The 25,992-nt window shown below is 36.0% G+C and overlaps 5 protein-coding genes across 9 annotated transcripts; 2 read left to right on the top strand and 3 right to left on the bottom strand.

Annotated features, from left to right (window-relative positions):
* Window positions 1–42: 42 nt before the first annotated feature.
* LOC123317586 (globin-1-like) lies at window positions 43–4,273 on the bottom strand. 3 transcript variants are annotated; one of them, XM_044904176.1, is made up of 4 exons: window positions 4,001–4,273; window positions 1,098–1,254; window positions 760–994; window positions 43–259 (listed from the first exon to the last, which is right to left on the bottom strand). In XM_044904176.1, the coding sequence occupies exons 2-4, from the start codon at window positions 1,250–1,252 to the stop codon at window positions 128–130; spliced, it is 522 nt and encodes a 173-aa protein (XP_044760111.1). In that variant the 5' UTR covers window positions 1,253–1,254; window positions 4,001–4,273; the 3' UTR covers window positions 43–127. The 3 variants fall into 3 exon arrangements, with proteins under 3 accessions (XP_044760111.1, XP_044760110.1, XP_044760112.1); XM_044904175.1 differs by lacking the exon at window positions 4,001–4,273 and adding an exon at window positions 3,599–3,871; XM_044904177.1 differs by lacking the exon at window positions 4,001–4,273 and adding an exon at window positions 3,599–3,861 and having other exon boundaries at window positions 760–982.
* A 3,329-nt stretch (window positions 4,274–7,602) lies between these two features.
* LOC123316499 lies at window positions 7,603–15,484 on the top strand. 2 transcript variants are annotated; one of them, XM_044902600.1, is made up of 6 exons: window positions 7,603–7,709; window positions 8,010–8,435; window positions 8,492–8,734; window positions 11,647–11,949; window positions 14,466–14,609; window positions 14,830–15,484. In XM_044902600.1, the coding sequence occupies exons 2-6, from the start codon at window positions 8,097–8,099 to the stop codon at window positions 15,136–15,138; spliced, it is 1,338 nt and encodes a 445-aa protein (XP_044758535.1). In that variant the 5' UTR covers window positions 7,603–7,709; window positions 8,010–8,096; the 3' UTR covers window positions 15,139–15,484. The 2 variants fall into 2 exon arrangements, with proteins under 2 accessions (XP_044758535.1, XP_044758534.1); XM_044902599.1 differs by lacking the exon at window positions 7,603–7,709 and adding an exon at window positions 7,716–7,839.
* On the bottom strand, window positions 15,337–20,806 carry LOC123316500. Its single transcript, XM_044902601.1, has 9 exons — window positions 20,521–20,806; window positions 19,246–19,568; window positions 18,665–18,879; window positions 18,554–18,614; window positions 17,416–17,681; window positions 17,113–17,311; window positions 16,975–17,057; window positions 15,641–15,729; window positions 15,337–15,541 (listed from the first exon to the last, which is right to left on the bottom strand). The coding sequence occupies exons 1-9, from the start codon at window positions 20,555–20,557 to the stop codon at window positions 15,507–15,509; spliced, it is 1,308 nt and encodes a 435-aa protein (XP_044758536.1). The 5' UTR covers window positions 20,558–20,806; the 3' UTR covers window positions 15,337–15,506.
* On the top strand, window positions 20,235–23,764 carry LOC123316501 (galactokinase-like). Its single transcript, XM_044902603.1, has 8 exons — window positions 20,235–20,386; window positions 21,132–21,355; window positions 21,445–21,610; window positions 21,669–21,825; window positions 21,878–22,003; window positions 22,056–22,237; window positions 22,398–22,672; window positions 23,422–23,764. The coding sequence occupies exons 2-8, from the start codon at window positions 21,194–21,196 to the stop codon at window positions 23,539–23,541; spliced, it is 1,188 nt and encodes a 395-aa protein (XP_044758538.1). The 5' UTR covers window positions 20,235–20,386; window positions 21,132–21,193; the 3' UTR covers window positions 23,542–23,764.
* On the bottom strand, window positions 23,651–25,896 carry LOC123316502 (glutaminyl-peptide cyclotransferase-like). 2 transcript variants are annotated; one of them, XM_044902604.1, is made up of 7 exons: window positions 25,640–25,896; window positions 25,243–25,570; window positions 24,862–25,183; window positions 24,670–24,806; window positions 24,473–24,614; window positions 23,977–24,099; window positions 23,651–23,856 (listed from the first exon to the last, which is right to left on the bottom strand). In XM_044902604.1, exons 1-7 carry the CDS (start codon window positions 25,718–25,720, stop codon window positions 23,823–23,825), a joined length of 1,167 nt encoding a protein of 388 aa, XP_044758539.1. In that variant the 5' UTR covers window positions 25,721–25,896; the 3' UTR covers window positions 23,651–23,822. The 2 variants fall into 2 exon arrangements, with proteins under 2 accessions (XP_044758539.1, XP_044758540.1); XM_044902605.1 differs by lacking the exon at window positions 23,977–24,099 and having other exon boundaries at window positions 25,640–25,894.
* Window positions 25,897–25,992: the final 96 nt, after the last annotated feature.

The following is a 25,992-nucleotide window of genomic DNA, read 5'->3' as shown; positions in this document are numbered from 1 at the left end:
AGTATCAATTGTATGAAGTGGGGTCCACAAAAAACGAGGATATTGTAGAACAATAACTTTATGACTTTTATTCATCATATTACTAAGTATGTTTATGTATAAAATGATATATTTCTATTCTATTACGTTAGTTCTTTTTCTCTTCCACCATTTTGTTCGATGCATAGTTCATAGCTACAGTCAATAATTTAGACCATATTTTCATTTCTTCATCGTTATTTAAGGGTCTCAGAACATCTTCGATGATTCCTTGAATATTCTGAAAATGAAAACACTTGAGATGTTTCTTCAATGCACAAAATAAATACATCGTCCTTTTTCTGCAGTTTTTTCTATTCAAGGACAAATCAATCTTTTTTGTAGACCAAAATACAGAGAAAAGAGGGCGCAATTCAGTTCAGAGACTGTTGGGAGGATGATGACGTATTAGGTGGCAAGGTCAAGTTCAATTAGTTCGTTAGCAGTGGCGTAGCATAGACAATGGGTAAAGTTATTAAGGAGATCGCTTAAAATAACTTCAACTTTCGTACAAAAACTAATGAATAGGTAAATTGAAGAGTGTTGAAGATACTTCCATTGGAAAAAGTGCATAAATCAAATTATATTCCAGCAAACCAAATCAGATTTACATTTTTAGTTCGTCTATTGAGTACATAGGTCTCCACTCTTATTGTAGTTTAATAATATAAATTGTGATCCCTAGATCAATTGTTGAACAGTGTATTCCGACTAAATTTAAGAAAAAGAGCTGCTACTCACCAGAAATCCTTCATGGGGTGCATTATGTTTGATGTGATTCGTAGCCAATTTGTCCAGCATTCCCAAAACAAGTTCACTGTTATCCAAACTGTCGATTATTTGATTCAAATTATAAACAACGCTACTACAATGTACCTTGAACTTCATATTGTTCTTCAGTTCTTCGTCGGGTACATCTTTGAAAGGAAATAACTTCTTGTACTCTGGGTATTTATCGAAGAGTCTGCAAAAAACGCTTTTTTTCTCAATAGAGCAGAAGTTCGACAATTTGATATGATGAAAAATGGGCTGAAGGATATTTATTGCGTGCGGTATTTCACATCTGAATCTCTACTTACGACATCATGACATTGGCTCCAAGTTTTGTTGGGTCAGCTGTGGCTCTAGCCCATGATACTTTCACTCGTTTGATTTCCCGCGGAGTCAAACCTAAAATAGGATCAGGTTCGTCTTCTGAAGCCGACCATCCCAGTAGGCTGTAGATGATACCCATACCTAGAAGTCGAACTAACTTGAAACTCATGGAAAATAAGGATACGACAAAAATTTATATCTGATTATATCTGTTTAAGCGGTGGTTAAACACGACATTAAGTCTTCCCACAAACACAAAAATTTCACTGAAATTTCCGGTACACCATAATTCGAAGTACTTTCAAAATAAATTTTATCCATCTCGGAAATAGTTTAATAGTTTGTCATAAAATCGAACAATGCTACAGGCTTATCTCGAAAAATTATTTCATTATTTCATATATGCTCTCATTTCATTGGATTCATTCAAGTTAAGTTGTAGGTTCAATTACAATTGTGGACAAATTCATTCTCCACTTTTGCTTCCAATTTTCAAATTAAATTGTCTTTTGATGATGTTATTTGAAGCCTTTGAAAAGTTATGGTGGATAATCAGATAATCAGGGTTGTACATTTCACCTCTCTCTAGCTATAAGAGATAAGTTAGGAAATTAGTTACAGGTGCATCTCTGCAAATTTTCATTTGATCATCTTGGTATACTTTGTAAAAATTGAATTAGTCCATAACTAAGTCTCCATTTTTGGAGTAACTTGACTATTCAATGAAGCGTTTCCAGAGATACCTCCATGGAAACTTTCTGCCTTATTTTGAGGTCCTGAACCTATATCCAAATTTATTGCCAGTAATCTTAGGACATCCTGTATATCAATAAGATATCGAAAAATCCAAGAACCATGTTCTATACCCTGACGACACCGGAATTTTTTAAAGGAACAACTTCATTTTCCAGCAACCTTGAGGAAATTTCATTTTAGTTGAAAATTTTTCTGCACGAAAGCTTCTGAGGAAATGAGTTGTTATAAAGCATTCAGAGTTTTATGGTTGAAGTGATCAGGAAATGACAGAGCACCCACAACACAGTTTTCGAATTGAAATACAGACACTGACATCATCCTTCTTAATGGAAATATTTTTGGATTATCGCAAAATTTTATGTGATGTTTTTGCTTCAACTGCTATACACACAAGTTGATTTGAACGCAAATCTACTTGTTTTCTGTATGGAATCTATTTCCGTCAAAACAGAGAGATCATTTGCCAATGGCAGTTTCGAAATCATTAAAAATTATATTTAGTTGATGGAGAAATATTATGAAGGTTCTGGTGTTCTCATGAACTAAACAGATCATTTGATCTTCACAAAAATGATTTTTCAAGCCATTACACGTGTTTCGCTATCACAATGTAGCATCTTCAGGTGGGTAAAGGTAAACAATTTACAGAAATTCATTTTGTGAAAATCATATAAACTGGTTTGAGTTCCATTAAGGATTTTCATCAAGTTTCGTTCACTTCAATTCTATATAGAAAGAATAAACTCTACATATAATCGAGATTTCCGAATAACTAACTTATGAATAAATTTTTCACGGAACCTTCAAATGGTTAACGCAATCTATCACACCTCTCTGTGTGATTTGTTGATTAGCACTTCTCTGTAGAAATCCAGACAAAAAATTCATCACCACAGGGAATGAATTATAATGTGGTTAGATGTCTGCAGCTAATTTCATAAGTAATACTGTGTTATTTCAACGACTTTTTAACAACTCAATATTTCCTATGTGTAAATTCAAGATACATACTATGTATCTTGAATTAACGCGATCTACATCTACATCTACGAAATTGAAGAAGAATCATTTGAAAATTTGTAGACTAAAAACAAATTGAAAATCGTATAGCAGTTACCAGAAAAGCACACAATCAATTTTTAGAAATTCCCAGATATTTTTAAATTTTTTAATATCAAATAATAACTGGAAAACGACTAATAAAGGAGAAAATATGAGAAAAACTTTAATTTTCAAAAGGAGTTTTCAGTTTCAGTTATGTCGAAAATAAATGTAACATTTTACAGACACTTTTTCATGCAGAATACAGAGGCGTAGTCAAAGGTCTTTTCAGTAAGCCACTTCAGTTATATATTAGTTACTTTCATTTTTTCATTCGTTGTGTCTCCAATTGTTCTTTCAATAAAAAAGCTCCAAAACTAGTTCGGTCAAGTTGGCAGGTTTTTTCGTTGATAGTATGGTAATGAACTTGATGCTTCTATGTTGGGTCAGATTATGAGAGACTTTGCAGATTTCAAAATGGTATTTTCGAAACTGAAATCATGAAAACTCAGCGCAGAAAGTCTTTTACTAAATAAGTTCAGCTCAATATTAGTTCTCTAGTAAATTAATGGATCTTGCATCGAATTATGAAATTCTGCTTTGTGCAAGATTAATTTTATAATTATTTTGGGAAAAAACAAATGTGTAAAGCGTAAAGTTTTTTAATCATTTCATAAAATCAACTCACCTTCGTCAAATATTTAACCCAAGAATCACGCCGTATCAAATCGATATAATACGCTCTATTGTTTAACTAAAACTTATTTAGCACTCTCTATCCATTGTTCGCATATAAGCAATTATTGTCAGAACTTAGAACATGCTGCAAGTCGATTTGGATTCTGGTCACCGATAAATAATAAATTCCTATTTTATCCCTGCCATAAAACAACACCGATTCTGAAACTTAGGTCATCGATGGTAACGACACCAAAGCATTATCTATTGAATTCATTCGACAGATTACAAATAAATTGGCCAATTGAAGCTATATGAGTACTCTATTCCAGATATACAAAGTGCGTATACGACTTGATTGAAAATATTTAAAAATGGATTAGGTAGAGATAAATTTCGAATTCAACCTTACCTGAATTTAAGATTATGTACAACCGATTTCTGTGTGGTTATCACTGATTTTAAGAAGCTCTGTCGCGTATACTAATCGGACACATCAAGTTATTTCAGCAACTGTCTGATTGACCGTGGTTGAAAGGAAATGTCCAGCCACTATACGAAGTGCTAAATAATAGCAGATTCAGTCAGTCCTCCATGGAACTCTCTTACTAAATAGATGAATACAAGCCCTCTGCCACTCCATGTCAATTATTATTCACTGTCGAAATTAATAAACAAGCATTCATAGGTTATAGCGCAACCCGAATGGGTTTTGGCGCAGACTTTGAGGAAAACAAATTCGAGGAAATCATTGAGGATACTCCTTTTTGAATTTTCCACCTAGGAAAACTGGGAAAACATATTTTTGATGGAAATCTCTGCTGTTTCGCTAAAGGTGGATGCGCTCACATTTCATAGGAGTAGAGATGGAGCATGGAGTTTTGGTTCAATGAATCGTTTTTGAATAATTTTCGATATCCCTGTGATTACCAGTACCAAAAAACCTTCATATGTGAGCAAATCTGGATATGGAGTGCATAGAATTTGTTTTGAAGATCCTAGAAAATCAAACAGTTGATGATTCGATAGAGAATTGCACTCTAGAGAGCTCTTCGAAGTCAACTCGAAAATGAAAAGTGGAAAAACAAAAAAAATTGTTTTCTCCTAAACAGGGCCAGATATTTGAAATTTTGGTATGAAAATATAGGTTTTCGAACACGCTGAATCTATTGCGAGCATTTTCGAAAGCCTGTCTCCCCTCGTTTAGATTTTCATCTTGGAAATGGCATTTTTCAAAAATTGCTATTTTCAATATGCGATATCTCCTGTTATATTCGACTGATCCAATTGGGATTTCCGGTTTTATAATCAGCATTGGCAAGGCTTCCACCCTAGCACAAAAACTCGATTTCGAAAATCTCGATTTTTTGGGTCAAAAATGAGCAAGGGGTTAGACCCCCCTAAAATGACCTATTTGCTACTCTGTCTGAAGATCAGGAAATTCTATTACTGTCTTAGGATATGGAGTGCATAGAATTTGTTTTGAAGATCCTAGAAAACCAAACAGTTGATGATTCGATAGAGAATTGCACTCTAGAGAGCTCTTCGAAGTCAACTCGAAAATGAAAAGTGGAAAAACAAAAAAAATTATTTTCTCCTAAACAGGCCCAGATATTTGAAATTTTGGTATGAAAATATAGGTTTTCGAATACGCTGAATCCATTGCAAGCAATGTCGAAAGCCTATCTACCTTCGTTTAGATTTTCATCCTGGTAATGGCATTTTTCAAAAATCGCGATTTTCAATATGCGATATCTCCTGTTATATTCGTCTGATCGAATTGGGATTTCCGGTTTTATAATCATCATTTCCAAGACTTTCACCCTAGCACAAAAACTCGATTTCGAAAATCTCGATTTTTTGGGTCAAAAATGAGCAAGGGGTTAGACCCCCCTAAAATGACCTATTTGCTACTCTGTCTGAAGATCAGGAAATTCTATTACTGTCTTTGAATATGGAGTGCATAGAATTTGTTCTGAAGATCCTAGAAAACCAAACAGTTGATGATTCGATAGAGAATTGCACTCTAGAGAGCTCTTCGAAAACAACTCGAAAATGAAAAGTGGAAAAACAAAAAAAATTATTTTCTCCTAAACAGGGCCAGATATTTGAAATTTTGGTATGGAAATATAGGTTTTCGAACACGCTGAATCTATTGCGAGCAATTTCGAAAGCCTATCTCCCTCCGTTTAGATTTTCATCTCGGAAATGGCATTTTTCAAAAAGTGCAAATTTCAGTTGAGAATTCGTCAAGAGCGAACGGTTGTGTCGAAATGGATGAAATTCTCAGATTTATTACTAGACGAGTTGCTCTTTCAGAATATGTATCACATTTAGATCTACGATAATTTTCAAGGATGAAAAACTACTCGAAAGTTGACCATCGAAAAATTCCCAAAAAGATGGGGTCAGTTGAAACTTCATCAAGACCAAACGGTTGTGCCGAAATGGATGAAATTCTCAGATTTATTACTAGACGAGTTGCTCTTTCAGAATATGTTTCACATTTAGATCTACGATAATTTTCCTGGATGAAAAACTACTCGAAATTTGACTTTCGAAAAATTCCCAAAAAGATGGGGTCAGTTGAAACTTCCTCAGAAAAACTCTTTGAATCAATAAATTTCTTTCGCTTGCAGAAGGATACTTCATTTTCCGGCAGAGACGTTAGAAATGTTGTGGGTGATATCACCAGAATCAATAACCGACGAATAATTATTATTGAATATTCATATGCATGAAGTTATATATAGAACACATCTATTCATTGAAGGTCGTTCAGGTTCTTATTTCACATATTCGGTTGAAAAATATTTTCTAATGGAGGTGGAAAATTACCAAATTACTTTTCTGTGTTTTCTCTTCCATTTATATTGAGCGCTTCCGCCTTTTTGTAATAAGAAATAATCCTCCATTATTATACCTACATCATCATCAATCAATTCCAGTATTTGATAATTGAAAATTTTGAACATCAGTATCGAAAACAATACAGTTTTTCGGAATTAACATTTCATTACGCCAAGGGGTGGTTCATTGTGCGTTTGGGGAAACATTTTTTTTAATAAACATCTTGATTTGACATCCTCCTGTTGTCCTGTTTTAAATAGTGAACAATTGGAATATTTCATGGAAAATTGGGAAAGTGGAAATGTCCATGCAATGCCAAGATTCTTACGTCATAATGTGATCTGAAATCCTCAAATCAATTCTCATCTAAGGAATATCCAAATTAACACTGTCAATCGCGTCAAACAATAAGGCAGACTTCTTCAGTTCGTTAATCTCTCTTTCACGCTTGTGGTTCTCCATATAGATGAAGTAAATCGTCCATTTCGCCTTTCTAGTAATTCGAGAATCGATAGAATTACAGTCTGTTACACCAATACTCCAATAATAAACATAAAAACAGCAAATACCAGCGAATGCCCTCAATAGATCCATTGTACGAGGGGCGCAGAAAAAACATTCACTCTTTGACATAAAAATCGAAACACTAATATAGAGGGAGGGAATTTTTCTGATTGAACTCGTCAGGAACAGTATGATATACAGGGTGAGTCGTACAAATCTTTTAACAGTAGATTCTTGATGTCACAGGAAACACTTTTTTCCTTTACCATTTGAAAGATCCACAGATGTGTAGTATCAAAGATCTATCTAGTTATTCTGAAGGTTATTTTGTTTTTTTAGGAGTGGCACAGCTCATTATGAAGTCTTAAAATGGCTATATCTTTTTATCAAGAATCTACTGCTGAAATATTTGTACGAGTCAAAGATATAGTAAGCGTTCAACATTTACTTTCAAGAGTAAGGTTCTTTCTGGTATTCTTTTGGTATGTTTTGTTCACCATGAAGAAACTGGAAGGTATGGATGGAATTTTGTGTTTGGAGAAGATTCATAACATCGATAAAAAACTATATGCCGAAAATCATTCCATTAGATAAAGTTGTGGGTTATATATAAATAAAAAAATTTTGGGTTTTTCTTCGTATAGTTTCACTTCTTCAGCTCACCTCGTATACACCTGTAAGCTTTCACCTGTTGGTAGATCGGCATCCAATATTCATAGCCACCTCTGATAGTCCCCGGCAGGCTCTGTTGATTATAGAAAGATCTCGTAAGTTTTATTTAATTCGATCGCAGTCGCTTTTGCACAGTCGACGGGCTCAATTCTTTTCTTTTATCAATTCGAAAAACGCGCGCCAAAAAACGGATTTCTTGATTTGTGGTTCAATTTCGAAAAAGAGGTAAAATTCGCTTATTCTTCATTCCACTGAAAAAAAATTCGAATTGCAACTCAATCAATTAATTTTATACTCTCATCGATCTCAATCATAGAGGAAATCAAATCTTTACATTGTCTGACTTCGTTACTTAATGAAACATAACTGATGAGAATCTCATCATTTGTCCACAGATAACCAAATTGTGTCGACATGGTGGAATAATAGGATTCCCATCATCTCATAACAAGTTACGCTCTCAAGAAAATCCTCAATCAACAATGGAAGCCAAGGAATCGACGACAATCAATGAAAACATGGAAAACCCACCGATGGTCACAGATCTGGACGACCCCACAGACAACGAAGGGGTTGAAACATCGAAAAGAAACAGCGACGCCGGTCTCAGCAAAATATCTGTGGACCAATTGATAGTGAAAACGCCAAACGACAATCTGAGTGTTTCGGCAAAATCTTCGTTGAAAGAGGTGAAATGTGCGAAAAAAAGTGTGGTTTTTGACGGGAGTGTGTTCTGGTTGGGAGTTTTCCAGATATTTTTCGGAATTTTCATGATGAGCTTCGGGGTTTACGCCATACTTCATGAAGCTTCCATGTCTATGGTGAGATTCTTCTTTTTATCTGAATGGTCTGAAGCTTCATTTTTATTTTTTCCCAGTTTGCGTCTGGGATCTGGACGGGTTTGATTGCAATATCGACTGGAATATTTGGAATTTTGGCAACGGCAACACGTTGTTGTCCGGTGGAGGATAAATGGAGGAAACTGTCCAAGACGTTGTTTTTGGCGTTGAGTTTGATCAGCGTGGCCCTGTCGCAGCTTGTTGTGGTGCTGGCAGGTATAGGCTTGGCCAGAGATTTGAACAACAATGAAAACGAGGAGGAACAAAATCCAGAAATGGAGGTGAGGACTAAACATCTATTTAACACTAAAATTTGAAGAAAATTGATGACAGGGAAAGTTTTCTGCAAGGATTTCATTATGAAAAAAGTTTGATAATATGCTAAATTTCATAGTGCTAACTATTTTGGTCATGAACTCCCTTCAAACACTTTTTAGTGTACCACAATGTCTTTGGAACCAGTTAACATTAACCGCGTATTTGAATTCCTTGAAAATTGTCACGAAACGCAAGATTTTTGAGGAAAATTTGAAAATTCCATAAGAATTTCGAATTGAGCTCATTTCAAAACTAAAAAGTGCAAGGAAGCTTATGAAATTTTTCATTAGAAATAGGTATAAGACATAAGTTCACCTATCTGCATAAGAGGAAGACTTTCTTAGTCGTTTTTGCCTGAGTATTTTCTATGTAGTGTACGGGTCATCGATCTACAAGAATCCAAGATGTTTGGAAAGTTCAACGATGTATATTTTCGAACATGCTGTGCCTCGGGCGTCTTTGAAAGCAAGAGTAAAAAATGTAGGCCGACCAAAACTTGATTTTGATCACTTTTCCTTTTAACTCAGGTGTTTATCATTCTCGAATTTCAAATTGACTCCATCATAATACTTTTCTGGAAGTAAACACCGAAAAGTGCTTTCAGAAAATAATGAGATAAATGTTTTTTTTTTTGCGAGAAGAAAATCTACTCGGAATATAGTTTTTCATCGATGTGACGAATCTAAATTTTGTAAGTATTCTTCAATTTTTCTCGTATAATGCGCCGTTTTCGAATAATTTTACATTCAAAATATACAATATCTGCGAAATTCAAAAAATTGGGTACTTGTCTGAATGAAACTCTGTTTAAAAGATCCATAGAATGACAATTTACAGATGTGTAGTGTCAAAGATTAAGTTTGTTATTCTGAAGAGAATTTTATTGTCATTATTGTTCTGTGTTTGTCGTTTGAACGAAATCGAAATACACTTCCACAGTTACTATGCGCTGTAAAAGTATCAATCTATCGATCTTATTACTCAGTGCTTTTTACTGAGAATAATTCTCTACCCTCCTTTACAAACATCAACTGATTCCTTGTAGGAAAGTGAAAATGCAAAAACTTCGCACATCGAAAGTCATCGACGAATTTCTATGAGCTTTCATCGAAAATTCGAACCATATAAGAGCCGTAAGGTGTACTTACATCGTTTTATTGAATATAGATTACCGTAATTAGCAGTCTCGGTTATTGTACATCACTTTCAATTTTATTGGTTACTCTTGCAAATTTAGGCAATAAACTATAGCAGTCATCGCCAATTTACTGCTTTAATTATCCTAAAATTTCAGATATTAACAGATAGATCGATTGGGGTAAGTTATATAAAGACTCGCACTGTATAGTTTCTCTTACTATTAATCGATACCCACATTTGAGGCTTATTTAATTGTTGTTTATTTATCAATAGAAATGAGGGTTAATATATGACTTGATGATTTTATTATCTTCATTCATGTTTGCAAAAAAACGAAAGCATAAATGAAGGATTTAAATCATGTCATTAAATACAAGCGAAAAAGTTGTGCTTGGTAATTAGGTAGATGGTTTTTCATGACCTGCAATGAGCGTGATGCGGAATAATTATTTAAAGCATAACAATCTCCACAGGCCTACGTTGATTCAGTAATTGACGTAAAAGGAAGATCATTGCAAGAAATGTGTGAACATGGTTCATAAGTTTGTTTCTATCTATTGGTATTTTTTTCAAACGAAAGGCCCTAGAATGAGCATATTCTTAAACTTTTGATACGTATACAAGTTGTCCAAAAATTAAATACACACGTGGGTCTTGTTTTTTAAATGGCAACCCCCTATTTTTGTTGCATTTTTTGATTTGCTTTGAATGGAAGCAAAAAAGGATTTCTTTTACAAGATTGTCTGACTTCCGCAGTATTTCACTCCATCATCTCGAACGTTTAGAAACTCTCGGTGAACGTAAATGTTTCCTTAAAATACGAATGGAACTATCGATTAGTTCGAAATATGTATTGCAAGTATTTATAACCAAAAATAGTATAATTGCGGTTCTGCAACGGTCTGTTTTTTTATCCAGCACGATTGAAGTGAAAATCTGTGTTAATCATGAAATCGATTACTGGATATACGACGTTAACAGATCAATAATTACAGAGGCGTAATGAGATGAAATTGCTCTCCTTTAAATTGACAAATTGGCAACCCAGTATTTCTGGTACTACTTTATGAACATCGAATTGTTCAAATGAGTAATTGGTGACCTGAATGTGAATGATAAGAAGATAAAGCCATTTTAAGTTTTCATAATGGGCTGTGCCACCCCTGGAAAAACAAAATTGCCTTCAGAATAACTAGCTGAATCTGTGACACATCTGGGGATCTTTTAAACAGAGTTGTATTCAGCCAAACTACCCAATTTTTCAAATTTAGAAGATACTTTTTAATTTTTTAACATCAAATAACTCGAAAACTGGTGCATTATATGAGAAAATATGAGGAATACTTTATTTATTTTACTAAAGATTCGAATATGCATTAGAGAGCGTCCAAGTTAGTTTCAAGAGTTGAGTTCTTCGAATTTTTGGTATTTTTATGGTACGTAATGGTCATAATGAGAAAACTGGAAGACATGGGTGATATCTTGTGTCCGAAAAAGATTCATCAATTAAATGAAAAACTATATTCTGAAATTCATTTCATTCGATAAAACCGTTTGTGAGATTGAACTAAATATATCATTTCTCATGATTTTTCAACAGCCTGTATCTTTTAAAACGAGCCGATGCGGCAAATATGGCAGAGGAAAGAAGTGTTTCTTTTGACCTCAAGGGTCTACTGTTAAAATATTTGTACGAGTAAAAGACTCATCATGATATGTATCTCATACTTTTCAGGTTTCTATTGGAAATCCACTTGTCCAATCGAAATTCTCCATCATCATCCCTGAAAACTATTACGCGATTCTGGCGAACGTTGCTCTCCTCATAGTATCAGCTTTGGAGTTCCTTTGTGCCCTTTTATCATCTTATAAAGGAGCCAAGGCCCTGTGCCCTTGCTTCCACAAGGAGAACATCGTGTATACTGGCCTTCCGGTGAACAACAGCCACGCTTTAGTCAGTTCTTGGTTGGGAAAACATACTCCTCCTCCTCAACTGTACGTTGTCACTTCCTCCTCAACCCTAGGGAGAGGAACAAAGGTACGTAGAATATCTAATAGCTCAGTAAAGACATTCATGAACTCAAGAACATAAATCGTTTCACCACAAATCGTATATTTAAAACATTAAAGATGGAGGAGCTACAACCCCTTGAATTTGAAGGGAGTTTGATCTATCTCTACTATAAAAGAATCTGTCGATGACAGCAGCCTGCTCCTGTATGTCTTTCTTTGTCTCAATGGGTGTACCTCTGAGAAACAACTGAATAACAATGTATGTAAATCTCCAACTATCCATGGGCCACTCCTCAACCTTCCTGTCATCCCCTTACATATAACATCATTCAGAATGTTTCACCAGCATTCCAAAGAAATGATAGCATACACGGTACGGTCAAGGAAATCCTCAATTGTCAACAACAACAATATCTTCAGTTACCGCGCGAAAAAAAAATTCGCTTTCTCAACATCTTCAGGCTATCTAAGTCTGTCGAAGCCGCGGGCTACCTCTGCGTCAAGGTAACAACCCAAGATTCCTCCACAGTTTTAAATGTTAGATGTAATGGCTTTCACATTCAAGATTCGAGAATCTGTATGGTAGAGGTAGGTAAGTTATTTCTACGAAACGATGGCCGAGTATTCTAGTAAACCGCCGAGGTATGACTGTATTTTAATTAAACGTGGTACACTTTTCCGTTTAATAATTGATAATTGAAGATATAGGTCAATTTTGATTGACGGCTGGTGTGAAGATGCATCCTTATTTAAAAGAGATCATTTTAATTGTCATGAGTCACAGCATAAATTCTATTTCTGTGCCTGGTGTACGTGAAATCAGAGCAGGAATATTCTTTTATTCGGTCCAAGTTATTTTTTGGTTAACGCTCATTACACTACCTTAATTTTTCCGAAAATCACGAAAGTATCTCCTTCGTGGTACATTTTTGGCTACCAAACTTTGAACTCCGTTATTTTGGGGTCTTCATAATCTTTATAAATAAAAATGGAGCTCTGTTTTGTATTGTCATGGCTTGACGTACAAACGTCTGAACCGATTTTATTCGTTTCTTCTTTTAAACCTTCCTCATACTCTATAGAAGGTTTAAACGAAGAAATGTTGAGTTTCAAGGTTAATTCCTTCTTCTATTTCCTCCTACTACAACGAAAGTCATCTGGCATCTTCAATCGAAGGTGTTCATCAACAATACCAGCTTCCAAGCTAATTTATGCAGATAAATGTCAGCTTGCTTGTTTCCCAGCCTTGGCTGATATTGAAATTCTTCGCTCACGTGTTCGAATGCGTTTTTGACCGATAGGTTATTGCAAAACTGTCGATGTGTTCTTGTGAAATAATGAACAGTTACTACTGGTCATATGGGTTCACAACAATTATGAAGTATAGCTCATAAAGCGAGCGATATCCTTGATAAAAATGAGAAATTTGATCAGGTCATAACTGTCATGTTCCAACAGAGCCTCAACGTCTTCCTGATGTAACTCATTCCGCTGAAATTTCGGTGAAATCGATGTTATCTCGAGAAAAATGGATTGCTGTCCACCTGAACAACAAAACTGCACCTCGAATTGCCCAACCTGATTTTACGTTGAATATGAATGAGGGAAAAGGCGATTGATGAATTTATTCAGCAGTATGCGAAACGAACATGATAAAAACATGCGCTGCACAAGAATGAGTTCTTCGATGACTGTCCAGTGAAACTAGATCGTATTTTATTGAATAGTGCAAGGATTGTGGACAGTGCAGGATCGTAATAGAACATTGTTCTGCTGAACACTCTCACGTATGATTTGATTGGACAAAAAGTCATACTGATGGATTGGAATCAGTGCCTTTGCAACATGAAACTTATATCTTACAGGCAGAGACACAAGCTGTCTATAATTGTACTCAATAGAGCCCTGATTTCACACTTCAGGACATGAGAATGCCTTAAAACCATTGGCAACTGGCCAGAGGCACTAGGGTTACAATTCTGTGGGTGCCAGAGTACTAAGGGAAATTAAAAAGCTGATTAACCTTTGTAGAGGGCATCAAGGTTCACATCTGCTGAACCTGAACCCTTTTATGGGCTCGGGAACGACCAACACAATGGAAACACCCAATGGAAATGCCCTCTGGAGAAGCAGAGGCAAGACGATTCCTAGTCAACAGATAAAGCAACTGTCTGCACCTATCCTGCATCTCGCATTCTCCTGCATTTTCCATGAGCTAAATTATCATTTCACTTTTCAACTCCCTACCTCACGTGAATTGCAAAAACGTTCCAGAAACGTGACTTGGAATTCCTATTGAACGTCAACTTTTTCCACGGTTTATACCGTTAACATACCATAAATGCAGAAATCTGCATAACCACCGTCAATTAATATGTGATTATTGCTTTTTTAAATCAAGCCGCGCCGCTTGTTGGCTCATATATGCTTCACATAGCATGCATGATTCAAGGTTGCAAGCTCCATCATATAACAGTGGGTTGTCTTTGCGTGGTTCATCAATTAGGAAAGGAGCATCATGAATGGAATTCTTCATTACAGATTTCTGGAGGTATGCCAATAACTCCTGTGTTTACATACCCCCCACCAGTGATGCCACCACAAATGGTAGGGTTTCCGTTGATACCCGCGCCACTTGGATCCATCCCTTCACCAATCATACCACAACACAGGAAACACCATCATGTAAGTGACGATTGATAACGCTCTGTGATTATTTTGAGTGAAATCCAAAAAAATAGAAGATTCAGGCTACGTCACATTTGCCCCACAGCTATTTGGTCGTCATAATATGTCAACTTGGCAACGTTTGAATGTTCACAGATAATAATTATCAGTCAGGTTCATGAAAATTCTATATCTTTGTCATATAACTCTATGCATCTTCAACCTGCCACTTCCACAGATATACAACAAACACATGCCGAAATTCAAAACCTACCCCCGTCGCCCCAGAGAGAAAACCCCACGCCTCTCAAGATCGAGATCCAGGTCCCAATCGAAAACCCCCGAACAAACTTTGACGGAAAGAGACGTAGCCAAGACCTACACCGGCCTGGATAAGGAGATCGCCGAGCAGTTCATAGAAAGGTGCGAGACGAAGAAAACAAACTCGACCACGACATCCGGTAAGAAGAAGAGCTGCGACAACAGTTCTTCTTCTTCCGCACCAACGGCTTCCACTAACAACTCGAAAGCGCCGCTCGTTAAGTAGCAGATGTCGGAACTATGCGTACATTTCAAGATCAAAATTGAAGTTGAAGTGGCGGAAGGTTTTGGAATGAGAAAAAAAACGTACAAATTTGAAACTTTTATTTTTCATAATTATGTTGCAATTTTTTTGCATTTTCTTTATTGTTTATTTCGTTTTGTATATAAATTGTATATAAATGAGAAATAACCCTCAGAAACATTGATGTTACCATTATTTTAATAATCTTTGAGAAATATTATAGATACATTAAAAGATTGATTTTATATTATATAATGTATAATAACCTGTGATTATAACCTTATATCTGTGAAGTATTAAATTGTTATTACGATATTTTTTACCCAAAGCCCTCAGTATTTTTGTCCTCGTCACACTGCATATGTCGTCCTTTTGAATCCCTGTCCTGGAAATCATTACATCATAAGGTAAATCAACACGTATTTGTTCTGTGCATTATATAAGACGTAATGTAGTCAAAAAAAATACACAAGAACTCGCTCACCAATACTACTCAGCATCATAGTTAAATCGTCTTTTCTTTTAGTATAAAAGACATAGCATGTAAATTGACCAGGCTCCTCTCGATCGTTTCTGTAAAAAAAAACTAATAAGCAAAATTTGAACTGTACGATTAATCATCCATATATATCCAAATTTATACAGGATCTCGAAACAAGAAACACAATGGTCACTAAATGAACAACCATTCAATATATCGATAGAAAGAAATACAAACTGCCCCTTTTAAGACAATATCGGAGAATCCCACCGCTGTCTCATATGTAGTAATGATCATCTCATATGTGGTTATGATTATCTCATATTATCTCATATGTCTCATAACCACATATGAGACAGCAGTGGGATTCTCCGATATTCCAAGGGGCTGTTTGCAATTTCCATTTGTTGAATCCCACCGCTGTCTCATATGTGAATATGATCATCTCATATGTGGTAATGATCATCTCATAACCACATATGAGAAAGAAATACAAACTGGTATCAGTCAAATAAAAGTAGAGTTCAACAAATGGAAATAGCCAACAGCCCTTTAGAAGATAATATCGGAAAATCCCACCGCTGTCTCATATGTGGTTATGAGATGATCATAACCACATATGAGATGATCATAACCACATATAAGACAGCGGTGGGATTCAACAAATGGAAATAGCAAACAGCCCCTTGGAATATCGGAGAATCCCACTGCTGTCTCATATGTGGTTATGAGACATATGAGATAATCATAACCACATATGAGACAGCAGTGGGATTCTCCGATATTCCAAGGAGCTGTTTGCTATTTCCATTTGTTGAATCCCACCGCTGTCTTATATGTGGTTATGAACAATTCATAACCACATATGAGACAGCGGTGGGATTCTCCGATATTATCTTCTAAAGGGCTGTTTGCTATTTCCATTTGTTGAACTCTACTTTTATTTGACCGATACCAGTTTGTATTTCTTTATATCGATACATTTAATGGTCCCACCTCTGTCTCATATGTGGTTAGGATCATCTCATAACTACATATGAGACAGCGGTGGGATTCTCCGATATTGTCTTCCAAGGGGCATTCGCTCCGCCAGTCAAACTACTTCCGGAAGGGTGAGAACTCTGACAGGTGCGCCATAATAAACAACCTAGTAAGAGTGATAGAACCCTGAAGAAAACAATTATTCAAAATATCGTATATGTCCGTTCTCTTTTTACATGTAACCTATTATCAACCTTGGGGTGGCCTTGTGTAGACTACGCTCGTCGAGATTCACTAACCACTGGTCGTATATCTCCATGTCTACTGCAAAAAAACAAAATGAATGATATACTCACCCTTTGACGTATCCGAAATAGTTGTAATAGATCGAAGAAGAACCACATGACGAAATATCCATATAAGCGTGATCGAAAAGTACCTGAAAGAATGGCGAATCAGTTCATGCGTCGAGGTTTTGCTAGATTTCCCTACACCTTTCCAGTATCCTGTTCCAAAACTTTCACCGCCATTTCACCTATTTGCAAAAAGATGTGCTTATTGAACCTATTCCAGGGTTTATCACCTGTGTGATATCTGTACTTCATTATGTCCCTTATGGTCTTCTCGACCTGTCTGGAATCTCCCTCAGTACCTATTCTCACCGAACCTACGAAAACGCACCGAAATCCGTCCCTGGAAATCAAACTGATCAATAGTTCACAAAAACTATTCCTTTGTAACCGAAACAACGGGAAATTTTACAGATTATCTATAACTTAATGATGAAATTCTGGCACCTTGATATGTTGCTTGATTTTTCCTCGTCCGGTACCTCCTTCTTCCTGTTCTGGATCTGCAGGATGTCCAGATTCACGTCCAGCAGATATTTGCGCAACGGTATAAACAGGGTGTTATTGTTCGACGTCTTCAAGGCTTTGACTATAGTCAGGGAAATCGGAATGGATTTCTGTCTCTTCAGTAGACAGCTAAGTTTTCCTCGACTGGAAGAATCGATGTGGACATCATTGATGCTTTCTAGGATATCCCCGATTTCCACTTGTCCCTACAAAAGATTCATCAACAATGGGGAATTCTCCTCGATTTGGGTTATCACTGCATATGCAAGTTTAAACTGAATAATTATGAGTTTCATTTATGATTTTTTCAAATACACCGCGGAAACTATTCAAAATCATTCTTCAAATATGGGGTTTTAAAATTTAAATCGCTTGGTTTCAAGTTCACGATTTGGCAACATCGCCTACTAGAAAATAAAAGGAACAATGCCCTATCAGCTTGTTTATAAAATAACAGCTGTTCATTTACAGGCGCGTACTTACTGGCGAGCCTAAACTGCAACCGGCCAAAAAATTTTACGACCTTCCTCGTTCGTCACAGACTTCTTTGTCTATCTCGTCAAGATAGTGTATTTGTTGTCCTTTATTATCAAGGCACATTCCAGTCGATGTTGCCAACTTGTACAATTGAAATGAACTGCTTTAAATTTTAAATACCCATTTTTATTTTCCATTTTTAAGTGCTTAAAATATTTTTTTTCGGAAATGGTTGAAATGGTTATTTCAAAAAGTGACGTTTCAAAGATATTTCATGAAAAATACATTATTTTCGTCAGAAGAAGTACAGAGGTAGGTCTAGACGTCTTCAATATCAGTGCCATTATTTTAACCTAATAGGAAAATATATTAAATGAACTTAAAAGATAATAATTATACAGGTTCGGATAGAATTGTCTAGAGGTAGCAAATCAATGAGCGAGATAAAGATGTATGAACGAAACCAGGCGCGAAATAAAGAGAACAAATATTTCCCCTCCCCTCCTACAGTTTCCCTACCATTTCTCCTGAACTAATAACAACGAAAAACGTGACAACTGAACGTTGAAGAGGGGGAAAAGTTGATAATCCTTATACTCACACTTTCAGCTGCTGGTCCGTACGGGTCCATATTGACAATGACGGCTTTTTCCTCGGAAAAACTACAACGAGACGGTAAAATTCTCAGACGACTCCTCTCGACTAAACTTACGTCACCGATAGTCCCAGAGAACAACTGGGTACTACCTCCACACGAACGACATCTGGAAGCAGCCAAGTGGACTCCAGAAAGTATACGTTAGACAGATCCAGGTCGAATTTTATGGTTCCGCATTGCAACAAAACGGACAGCAAGATCTCGCTTAAGATCTCGTCGCCTAATATGCAGTTTTCACGATAAAATTGCTCGGATTTTCCATTTTTCAACTGAAAGAACATGATTTTATTAGGCTTTTTCGTAGGGTGGTTCACAACGGTTGTGAACCGTACAGAGCAAGCGCAAATGGATTTTCGCTACCCTAAAATGGAATTGCGCCTGCTCTGTACCGTTGCAGACCACTCTACGAACAAACCTATCGAATTTTTCTTTGTTTTAATGACGATGGTCTCTCTGGCCTATTTCAATCATTCTTGTGAGATAAATTATATTAATAAGTCTTTGGTTTAAGTGCGAAGCTCCTAAATTTAAGTATCTTGTCGGTGAAACTGTCTGCAGACGCTGTTTATTTGAATAATGGCAAATGAAGCTTCGAATTATACAAAGAATAAAGGCTAGACTATTATAATACTCACCAAATACTCCACCGGCGCATGCAGACACCTATTCACCAAGCAATACCTCAGGAGCAGCCTGAACTTCCCCAGTCTACTCTTCAAACACTGATTTTTCTGCACTTCGTAGAGGGAGTTCAAGTATTGAAACGGAAATTTCCAACACTTGTCTCGAGCCACCTCTTCCATCCACTCGTAAGGCTCTTCTTCTCTCGCGAAGTACTTCTTGGTGTTCCTGAGTCCCGTATAGAAGATCGTTTCGATTTTCTGACAGAAGGAAGGCAGGAAACGGTTCTCGTCGTCGATTTTGCCGGAAGGTTCTTCGAGGAATCTTTGGGCGCATCCTGAAAGATTTCAAAAATTGGCGGATTCACCGAGTTGTCCTTGGAAGGTAGACAACCCAACATACACTTGAATTTCGTTTAGATTTCTCGATGTTCCTAAATTCCCAGGTAACTTTTGAGAATTTTTCTTGAACAGAAACCTTCTGCACAGTATGAGGAAGGTTTTAAATGAAAAATTAATGAAATCAGTTCAGCCGTTTTCAAGTGATGCGATTACAACGCAACATTTCGTCTGTAGTTTGTTTAGATCTTGGCTCTCATCTGGCAGAGGAGATACCCTATGTAACAATATGAAATCTACACTCCTCATTTTATCCAAACCGATGTTGTAAATCATTTCACATGTAACCACCCATATATTTCAACGGCATGGAAAAGTAATAAAAATTTGATAGTTTCTTACAGGTTTAACGATTTGATAATGCACCTTACCTTTTTCAAGATAAGATACGCGTTGTAGCAGGACAAGAGAGTCTTGCTGATGATATCCAACTTCCTCTCATAAGATAAAAATGGCGGTAAAAATAGGTACTCGCAGTACTAAAAGACAACAATGACTCAAATCGATGATAAACTTCATTCAATAATAAATTATTGTACGAGTTTGACTGATCCATATTTCATTGTTTTTGTCAAAATGCAAAACTTTCAATTAAAAGGCTGAAGGCATAACTAGCCGGATTTAAATGTTCAGTGTAAGATCATTCACACTTATAGATATATAGGTACAACAACAATAATTGTTAAAATTGAAGAACAAACATCCCCAATTGCAATGAACGTTATTAAATCAACAGCTTATAACATTGACTGGTAAGGTGAGTTTCATTTTTCTAAATAATCCCGTTTATTTTCTTTTTTTACTTTCTCTATGGTTCACACTAAAAAGCCATATGAAATATTCCTCTCTGCGTTCTTCAAATTGCTCCGGAAGATTAGAAAATGCAATTACCTTTCAAATCTTTGATTGCCGGATCATTTACTGACATTTTCCAAAATCCTTATCGACAGAAATGCCCTCTTCCTATACGAATATCCAAAATGTCAAATCAAGGTCGGGGAATTCTTGGATTTTGTAACATCTGTACCGGATTATTGCAGCACTATCGGTTGCTGATTGGTTCGCGAAAACCCCACGAAATTCTTATCAACGTTTAATTGAAAATCGTAAAAAATTCAAATTGACGTTGGACATCATGGTCGCTATATTCTGTAACGGAAATTATTGGACCACAGAAATGGAGCCTCAAACCGCAATCAACAAATGTAAATAATTGATTAATTAATTGATCTGGATTCAAATGAAACGGAGATACTCAAATCTTAAATCGTCATCCTGTCTAATTATAGAAAGAGCAAGATAGTTCGTTGAAAATGCATATATTTGACACAGTATTCCATCTACAATGATCATCAGTTACAGAACAATTTATCTGAGGGCAACCAACTAATTCTTCAAATTCCAAAATGTATATCGTTTATTTTCTTCAATTTATTGTTGTTGACTTACTACTCCAAGCTGTTATCAGTTCACGGATTATCATTTTAGAACGCATATTTTAGAGCTCGTCCCATCAGAAACAGCTATAAGAATACTTCGACTTGAATTTCAAACAGAACTGAAAATGGTTGAAAATATCCCTAGTTTAGAGGAGATGATCCAATCTGCGACTGAATTATTCAGGAAAACTTATAAGGTTGAACCTAGCGTTATAGTACAGGCGCCTGGCAGGGTGAACCTAATAGGTGAACATATAGACTATAATGATGGCTTTGTATTGCCAATGGTGAGTTTATTTTTAAATCCATTTCAGTTTCAACTTGGTGCGGCATATACATATTTACATAAAAAAAGTCAACACATAATCTATTTTAGGCGCTTCCACTTAGAACAGTTCTCGTTGGAAAACCCATTTGTGGTTTCGAAGCATCTATGGTTTCTATGGCCAGTGAAGCGGATAGTGGAACTCACCCTTACAATTTCAACATTTCAAAAGAAGCCCTACAGGTCAGTGAACCGAAATGGGCAAATTACGTGAAAGGTAACACAAATTTATTAATTCTCAATTCCGCTCACATATTGTACCTACATCCTTTAAGGCGTCTTAGCCAACTACAAGGGAGGCTCCTTTCCCGCCTTCCAAGTGGCCATTGTGAACAGTGTCCCAATCGGTGGCGGACTTTCTAGCAGTGCATCTCTTGAAGTTGCAACTTACCTGTTCTTAGATGCAATTTCAGGGGAAAAAATCAAAGTTTCGTATGTTTCAAGGACGGATTTTTGGAACATATTTAAATCTGAATTTTTCCAGTAAGGTAGAAAAGGCTCTGGCTTGCCAGAAAGCTGAACACGACTTCGCTGGAATGCCTTGCGGTATCATGGATCAATTTATTTCGTTGCTAGCTGAGGATTCAAATGCCCTCCTGATAGACTGCAGGTGAGAAAATTCTAACAGACATAGAATATATTGAATCAACAAATTTTTTCAGGGATATGACCTATTTTTCAGTCCCGTTCGACGACCCTAACATTGTTATTTTAATTACAAATTCGAACGTGAAGCATTCTCTCTCTGGAAGCGAATACCCAACCAGAAGAAGGCAATGCCAAGAAGCCGCCACATTATTAGGAAAAAGAAGTTTACGAGAATGCACCATCGAGGACGTCAAAAGTAATTTTTTCTATGTTTTATGGGACAGGCGAACACAGAACACGAATATATAGGAAATTTCGGCAGCATGCAAAAGCGGGAATTATTTAAAATTAATCGTCAATCTCAATCACAGTATTTGGAGTGGGTTTTCATTTCTACTATTAAAGCTTCATTTCAGAATTATCGGCCTTAGGCGCCTCTGAAGAACATATCAAAAGAGCAAGACATGGCGTGTCCGAAATAATACGTACCGAGCAAGCTGCCAAGTTGTTCGCTGAGAGAAGATACGAAGAGGTCGGGAAATTGATGGTGGAGAGTCACAATTCGCTTAGGGATGATTATGACGTCTCTTGTCCCGAACTGAATCAGTTAGTGGAGTTGGCCATGAAGGTAGAGGGAGTTATGGGCGCTAGAATGACGGGAGGAGGATTTGGAGGGTGTACGGTGACAATGGTAATCATTAGACTTAGAGGAAGTACTAAATACGCTCAAACAAATGCACTCTAGAAGGGGATGAAGAAAAATTACGCCCCTGGTGCTTAAATCCAAACCTTTAAAGATGGCGCCAGCGGTGCAATTTTTATTTGAAAACCAAAGAACTGAAGCAGACAGAGAATGGATTGCGCTTGAAAATGTCTATGGTGTCTACCACAGAACACTAATATGCGTTCTGTATTGAACTCTATTGCAGTCCAATAATGATCTGTCTACTCTGTAGAAAGAGCGGCAACACATGTCTCTTGTCCATAGACAAATCATATTTTATCTATGCTCTTGTCTCTTCTGTGGACGTGAGTTGCGTTCACAAATTAACTCTGAGCAGAGACAGAGTTGTCTCTGCTCTGAGTACGGTTGTCTATGGTGAGCTCTAATTACTCTTTCTGCTCTCTGCTCTGTCTCTTGTCCATAGACAAATCATATTTTATCTATGCTCTTGTCTGTTCTGTGGACGTGAGTTACGTTCACAAATTAACTCTGCCTCTGCTCTGAGTGCGGTTGTCTATGGTGAGCTCTGATTACTCTTTCTGCCCTCTGCTCAGAGCATACTCTACTCTCGGTATGTGAACGCAACCCATATTTTTAGGTTCCATTCTCTCAGTCTATGGCTAATATCACAAAAAAAAAATTTTTTTCAAACCACTTTGAGCTTATATACATGGTAGATGATTTTGATTTGAAATTTGAACATTCCTATTTTGCAGGTGAAAGCTTTTGCTGTGGATAAGGTCATAGAAATGATCAAAACGAATTATCACCTAAATCCAAAATTTTTCATTTGCAAACCAAGTCAAGGTGCTAGTATAATAAAAGCAATTATTTGAATATTACCAAAAGATTATTAGAAGAAAATAATTGGAACACAATATTCAAATATCACGAAGATTTCCAGATGGCCCCCCCAACAATTAAGACCCCAAAGAAAAAACTGTGTTTCAACTGGACATATAATATCAGATTTATTTTCATGATAGTTTTCAAGTACAATGAGAGCGATTTATCAAAAATATTAAAATAAATAAAATAAAATTTGAATTATCAAACTCAGATACCTAGAAACATTTTTTCTCCACATAGGTATTAACCAGTTTACCAATGCCCCATGTTAGAGTTCCATGTGTATTTCAGGAACTAAAGAACTAAAAACGTGAGAAAATGTAAGTGTTAGTTTTAAAACAAAGCAGAAATCAAATAATTATTGGCTGTCACTAGTATTCGGGAATTTTAAATGTCTATCAAGGCCTTTTTGAAATACTCACATGACCATAAGGAATACTGTGAATCCAAAAATCATTTTCCTATAGCTGTAACAGATGGCGCCGCTGTTCAATGGCCTATATTTACTTGATTCACTGACCATTAATTTCTCGGGTGATATTGAACTAACAAAACAAACATGAATGAATTTGAGAAAATAAGTTAGAGAATTTGATCCCACGTTAGTTCTTCAAAGGAAATTAAATTCATATCACTTTTATAAAAAATATCTTATTGTTAATTGTTTGATCTTTTTACAATAATTGACATCATCAATCAACAAATTCAAAAAAAAAATGTTGAAAACGTTATTCAATGATGAAAAAACAATGAGGTAGAATAAATGATCAGCTAGATAACTCTAATCTGAATTCTCATAATTAGCCTACAACATATCAGAGTTCTGCTTTTTTGTAACCTATGATAATTTGTTCATTATTGTGTTATGTTAGTGATTTTAATGTTGAAACTTAGATGGTAATTCAACAGGATACCTACATGTGTAGGTACTGAGCCACGAAGAGTTGGATTGTCAGATTCAAATCATGGATTGAATCTGGATCTAAAATATCTTCATTATCACGAAGAGTATGCCAAGCATCAGGAAATGGTATAGGTATTAAATGCATTATTGGTACACCTGAAATAGGACGTGTAAATTTCATAATCCAACTATCAATCAGTTTCAATTTCACCTCTCCTTAAAAATGGAATATGATCATCCTCTATAAACGCACTTCTCGAGTTGTTAATGAAGAACGGTTTTGAATTTCTCCTCTTCAACAGCCTCAAACGGTAAAGTTTCCTTTCTATACCACTCAAAAGATTGAACCTGGATATTTCAAAAATTTTAAGAATTTATTTCAAGACACACATGTTTATATTACCATGACCTAGTATCTGGAAAATAGTTGTAAATAGTTGGATTTGCATGACCCAAAAGGTCAAGCAGCATCAAACAGTCAATCCTTTGCAAATCTGAAACTCTCTCCCCAGTCAATTTCGACCTGGATTTGGATTTTTCGAATTTTGCAGCTAAATGCCTAGCACCATATATCGAGTCCTTGGGACCCCATTGCACAAAAGCTTCTTCTCCGTCGAAAAATATCAATTTGAGTGAAACATCATTTTTGGTAGGAAAATCTAAGCTTTTGAAAATTCTAGCCATTTGAAGCATCATTGCACATGGTACAGCTGAATCTGTAGCTCCTACTTGAAACATTCTGAATCATACAAGAGTTTTAGGGTTGAAAATGTTTTTGATATACCTAAAAACTCTCCATCTTCGAAGTATTTACTGTCATAGTGTGCTGCTACCACAAGGTATCGTTCTGCAGTAGGATCAAGAGTGGCAATTATATTTTTAAAAGTTGCATTACCAAATGGAGTTTTATCAACAAATTCATCGATTTCTATGTTATAATCGAGATTTTTCAAAGTGGTTATAATATAATTTTGCACATCTTTGTGTCCTTTAGTTCCCACAACCCTTGGAACAAGTATATTTCTCAAATCCTCATCAAATTGGATTAGATCTTGTAAATTAGCTAGATATTGAATTTCACTCTTACTCAGTTCTTTCGCATTATGTCCTGCCTACAATAAGTTCGAGTACCTCTTATTTTATATAGGAAGGGTAAGAGAAAATTATTTATGCGTTATTACCTTCAAATCGTCAAAGTTTTGTGCAGTTATTGAAATAACAGCTGTTAAGAAAATAAAAGATAACCCAATACTTCCACGCATATTGTTTGTAACGCAATTGAATAACACACTGTTAAATGCATTTATTACGACAATGGTCTAACTTCTATAGTCATAATATCAAGTTGTACTTTCCCAATTTTCTGATAACGGTCGTAGAGGGGATTCCCTTTTTCTAACAATTTATTTATTTTGATTTTTTTGAGGTTAAAATGTACGTCAACGCCATAGATTATAATATTAGTCTATGGTCAATGCTAGGGTTGATGAAAAACTATCGATACATCGATATGAAACTCAAACTATCGCAAAAA

This window comes from Coccinella septempunctata, chromosome 7, assembly GCF_907165205.1.
Source record: "Coccinella septempunctata chromosome 7, icCocSept1.1, whole genome shotgun sequence".
NCBI lineage: Eukaryota > Metazoa > Arthropoda > Insecta > Coleoptera > Coccinellidae > Coccinella > Coccinella septempunctata.
The sequence above is the reverse complement of the archived record's forward strand: the minus strand, read 5'-3'. Positions and strand labels throughout refer to the sequence as shown.

Bases quoted from the DNA above. Each gene is read 5' to 3' on its own strand.
- LOC123317586 (XM_044904176.1), bottom strand. From the start codon at position 1,252: ATGGGTATCATCTACAGCCTACTGGGATGGTCGGCTTCAGAAGACGAA. The intron at 995-1,097 runs GTAAGTAGAGAT...TGAGAAAAAAAG, and splicing joins GGAGCCAATGTCATGATGTC to CGTTTTTTGCAGACTCTTCG. The intron at 260-759 runs GTGAGTAGCAGC...TTTCATTTTCAG, and splicing joins CACCCCATGAAGGATTTCTG to AATATTCAAGGAATCATCGA.
- LOC123316500 (XM_044902601.1), bottom strand. From the start codon at position 20,557: ATGTCAGTAAATGATCCGGCAATCAAAGATTTGAAAG. The intron at 18,880-19,245 runs GTGAGTATTATA...ATGTTCTTTCAG, and splicing joins ATGCGCCGGTGGAGTATTTG to TTGAAAAATGGAAAATCCGA. The intron at 17,312-17,415 runs GTGCCAGAATTT...TTTGATTTCCAG, and splicing joins AAATCAAGCAACATATCAAG to GGACGGATTTCGGTGCGTTT.
- LOC123316502 (XM_044902604.1), bottom strand. From the start codon at position 25,720: ATGCGTGGAAGTATTGGGTTATCTTTTATTTTCTTAACAGCTGTTATT. The intron at 24,807-24,861 runs GTAATATAAACA...TGAAATATCCAG, and splicing joins TTTCCAGATACTAGGTCATG to GTTCAATCTTTTGAGTGGTA. The intron at 24,100-24,472 runs GTAGGTATCCTG...TTGTTTTGTTAG, and splicing joins GTGGCTCAGTACCTACACAT to TTCAATATCACCCGAGAAAT.
- LOC123316499 (XM_044902600.1), top strand. From the start codon at position 8,097: ATGGAAGCCAAGGAATCGACGACAATCAATGAAAACATGGAAAACCCA. The intron at 8,735-11,646 runs GTGAGGACTAAA...CATACTTTTCAG, and splicing joins AACAAAATCCAGAAATGGAG to GTTTCTATTGGAAATCCACT. The intron at 14,610-14,829 runs GTAAGTGACGAT...CCACTTCCACAG, and splicing joins AACACAGGAAACACCATCAT to ATATACAACAAACACATGCC.
- LOC123316501 (XM_044902603.1), top strand. From the start codon at position 21,194: ATGGTTGAAAATATCCCTAGTTTAGAGGAGATGATCCAATCTGCGACT. The intron at 21,826-21,877 runs GTATGTTTCAAG...GAATTTTTCCAG, and splicing joins GGGGAAAAAATCAAAGTTTC to TAAGGTAGAAAAGGCTCTGG. The intron at 22,238-22,397 runs GTAATTTTTTCT...GCTTCATTTCAG, and splicing joins CACCATCGAGGACGTCAAAA to AATTATCGGCCTTAGGCGCC.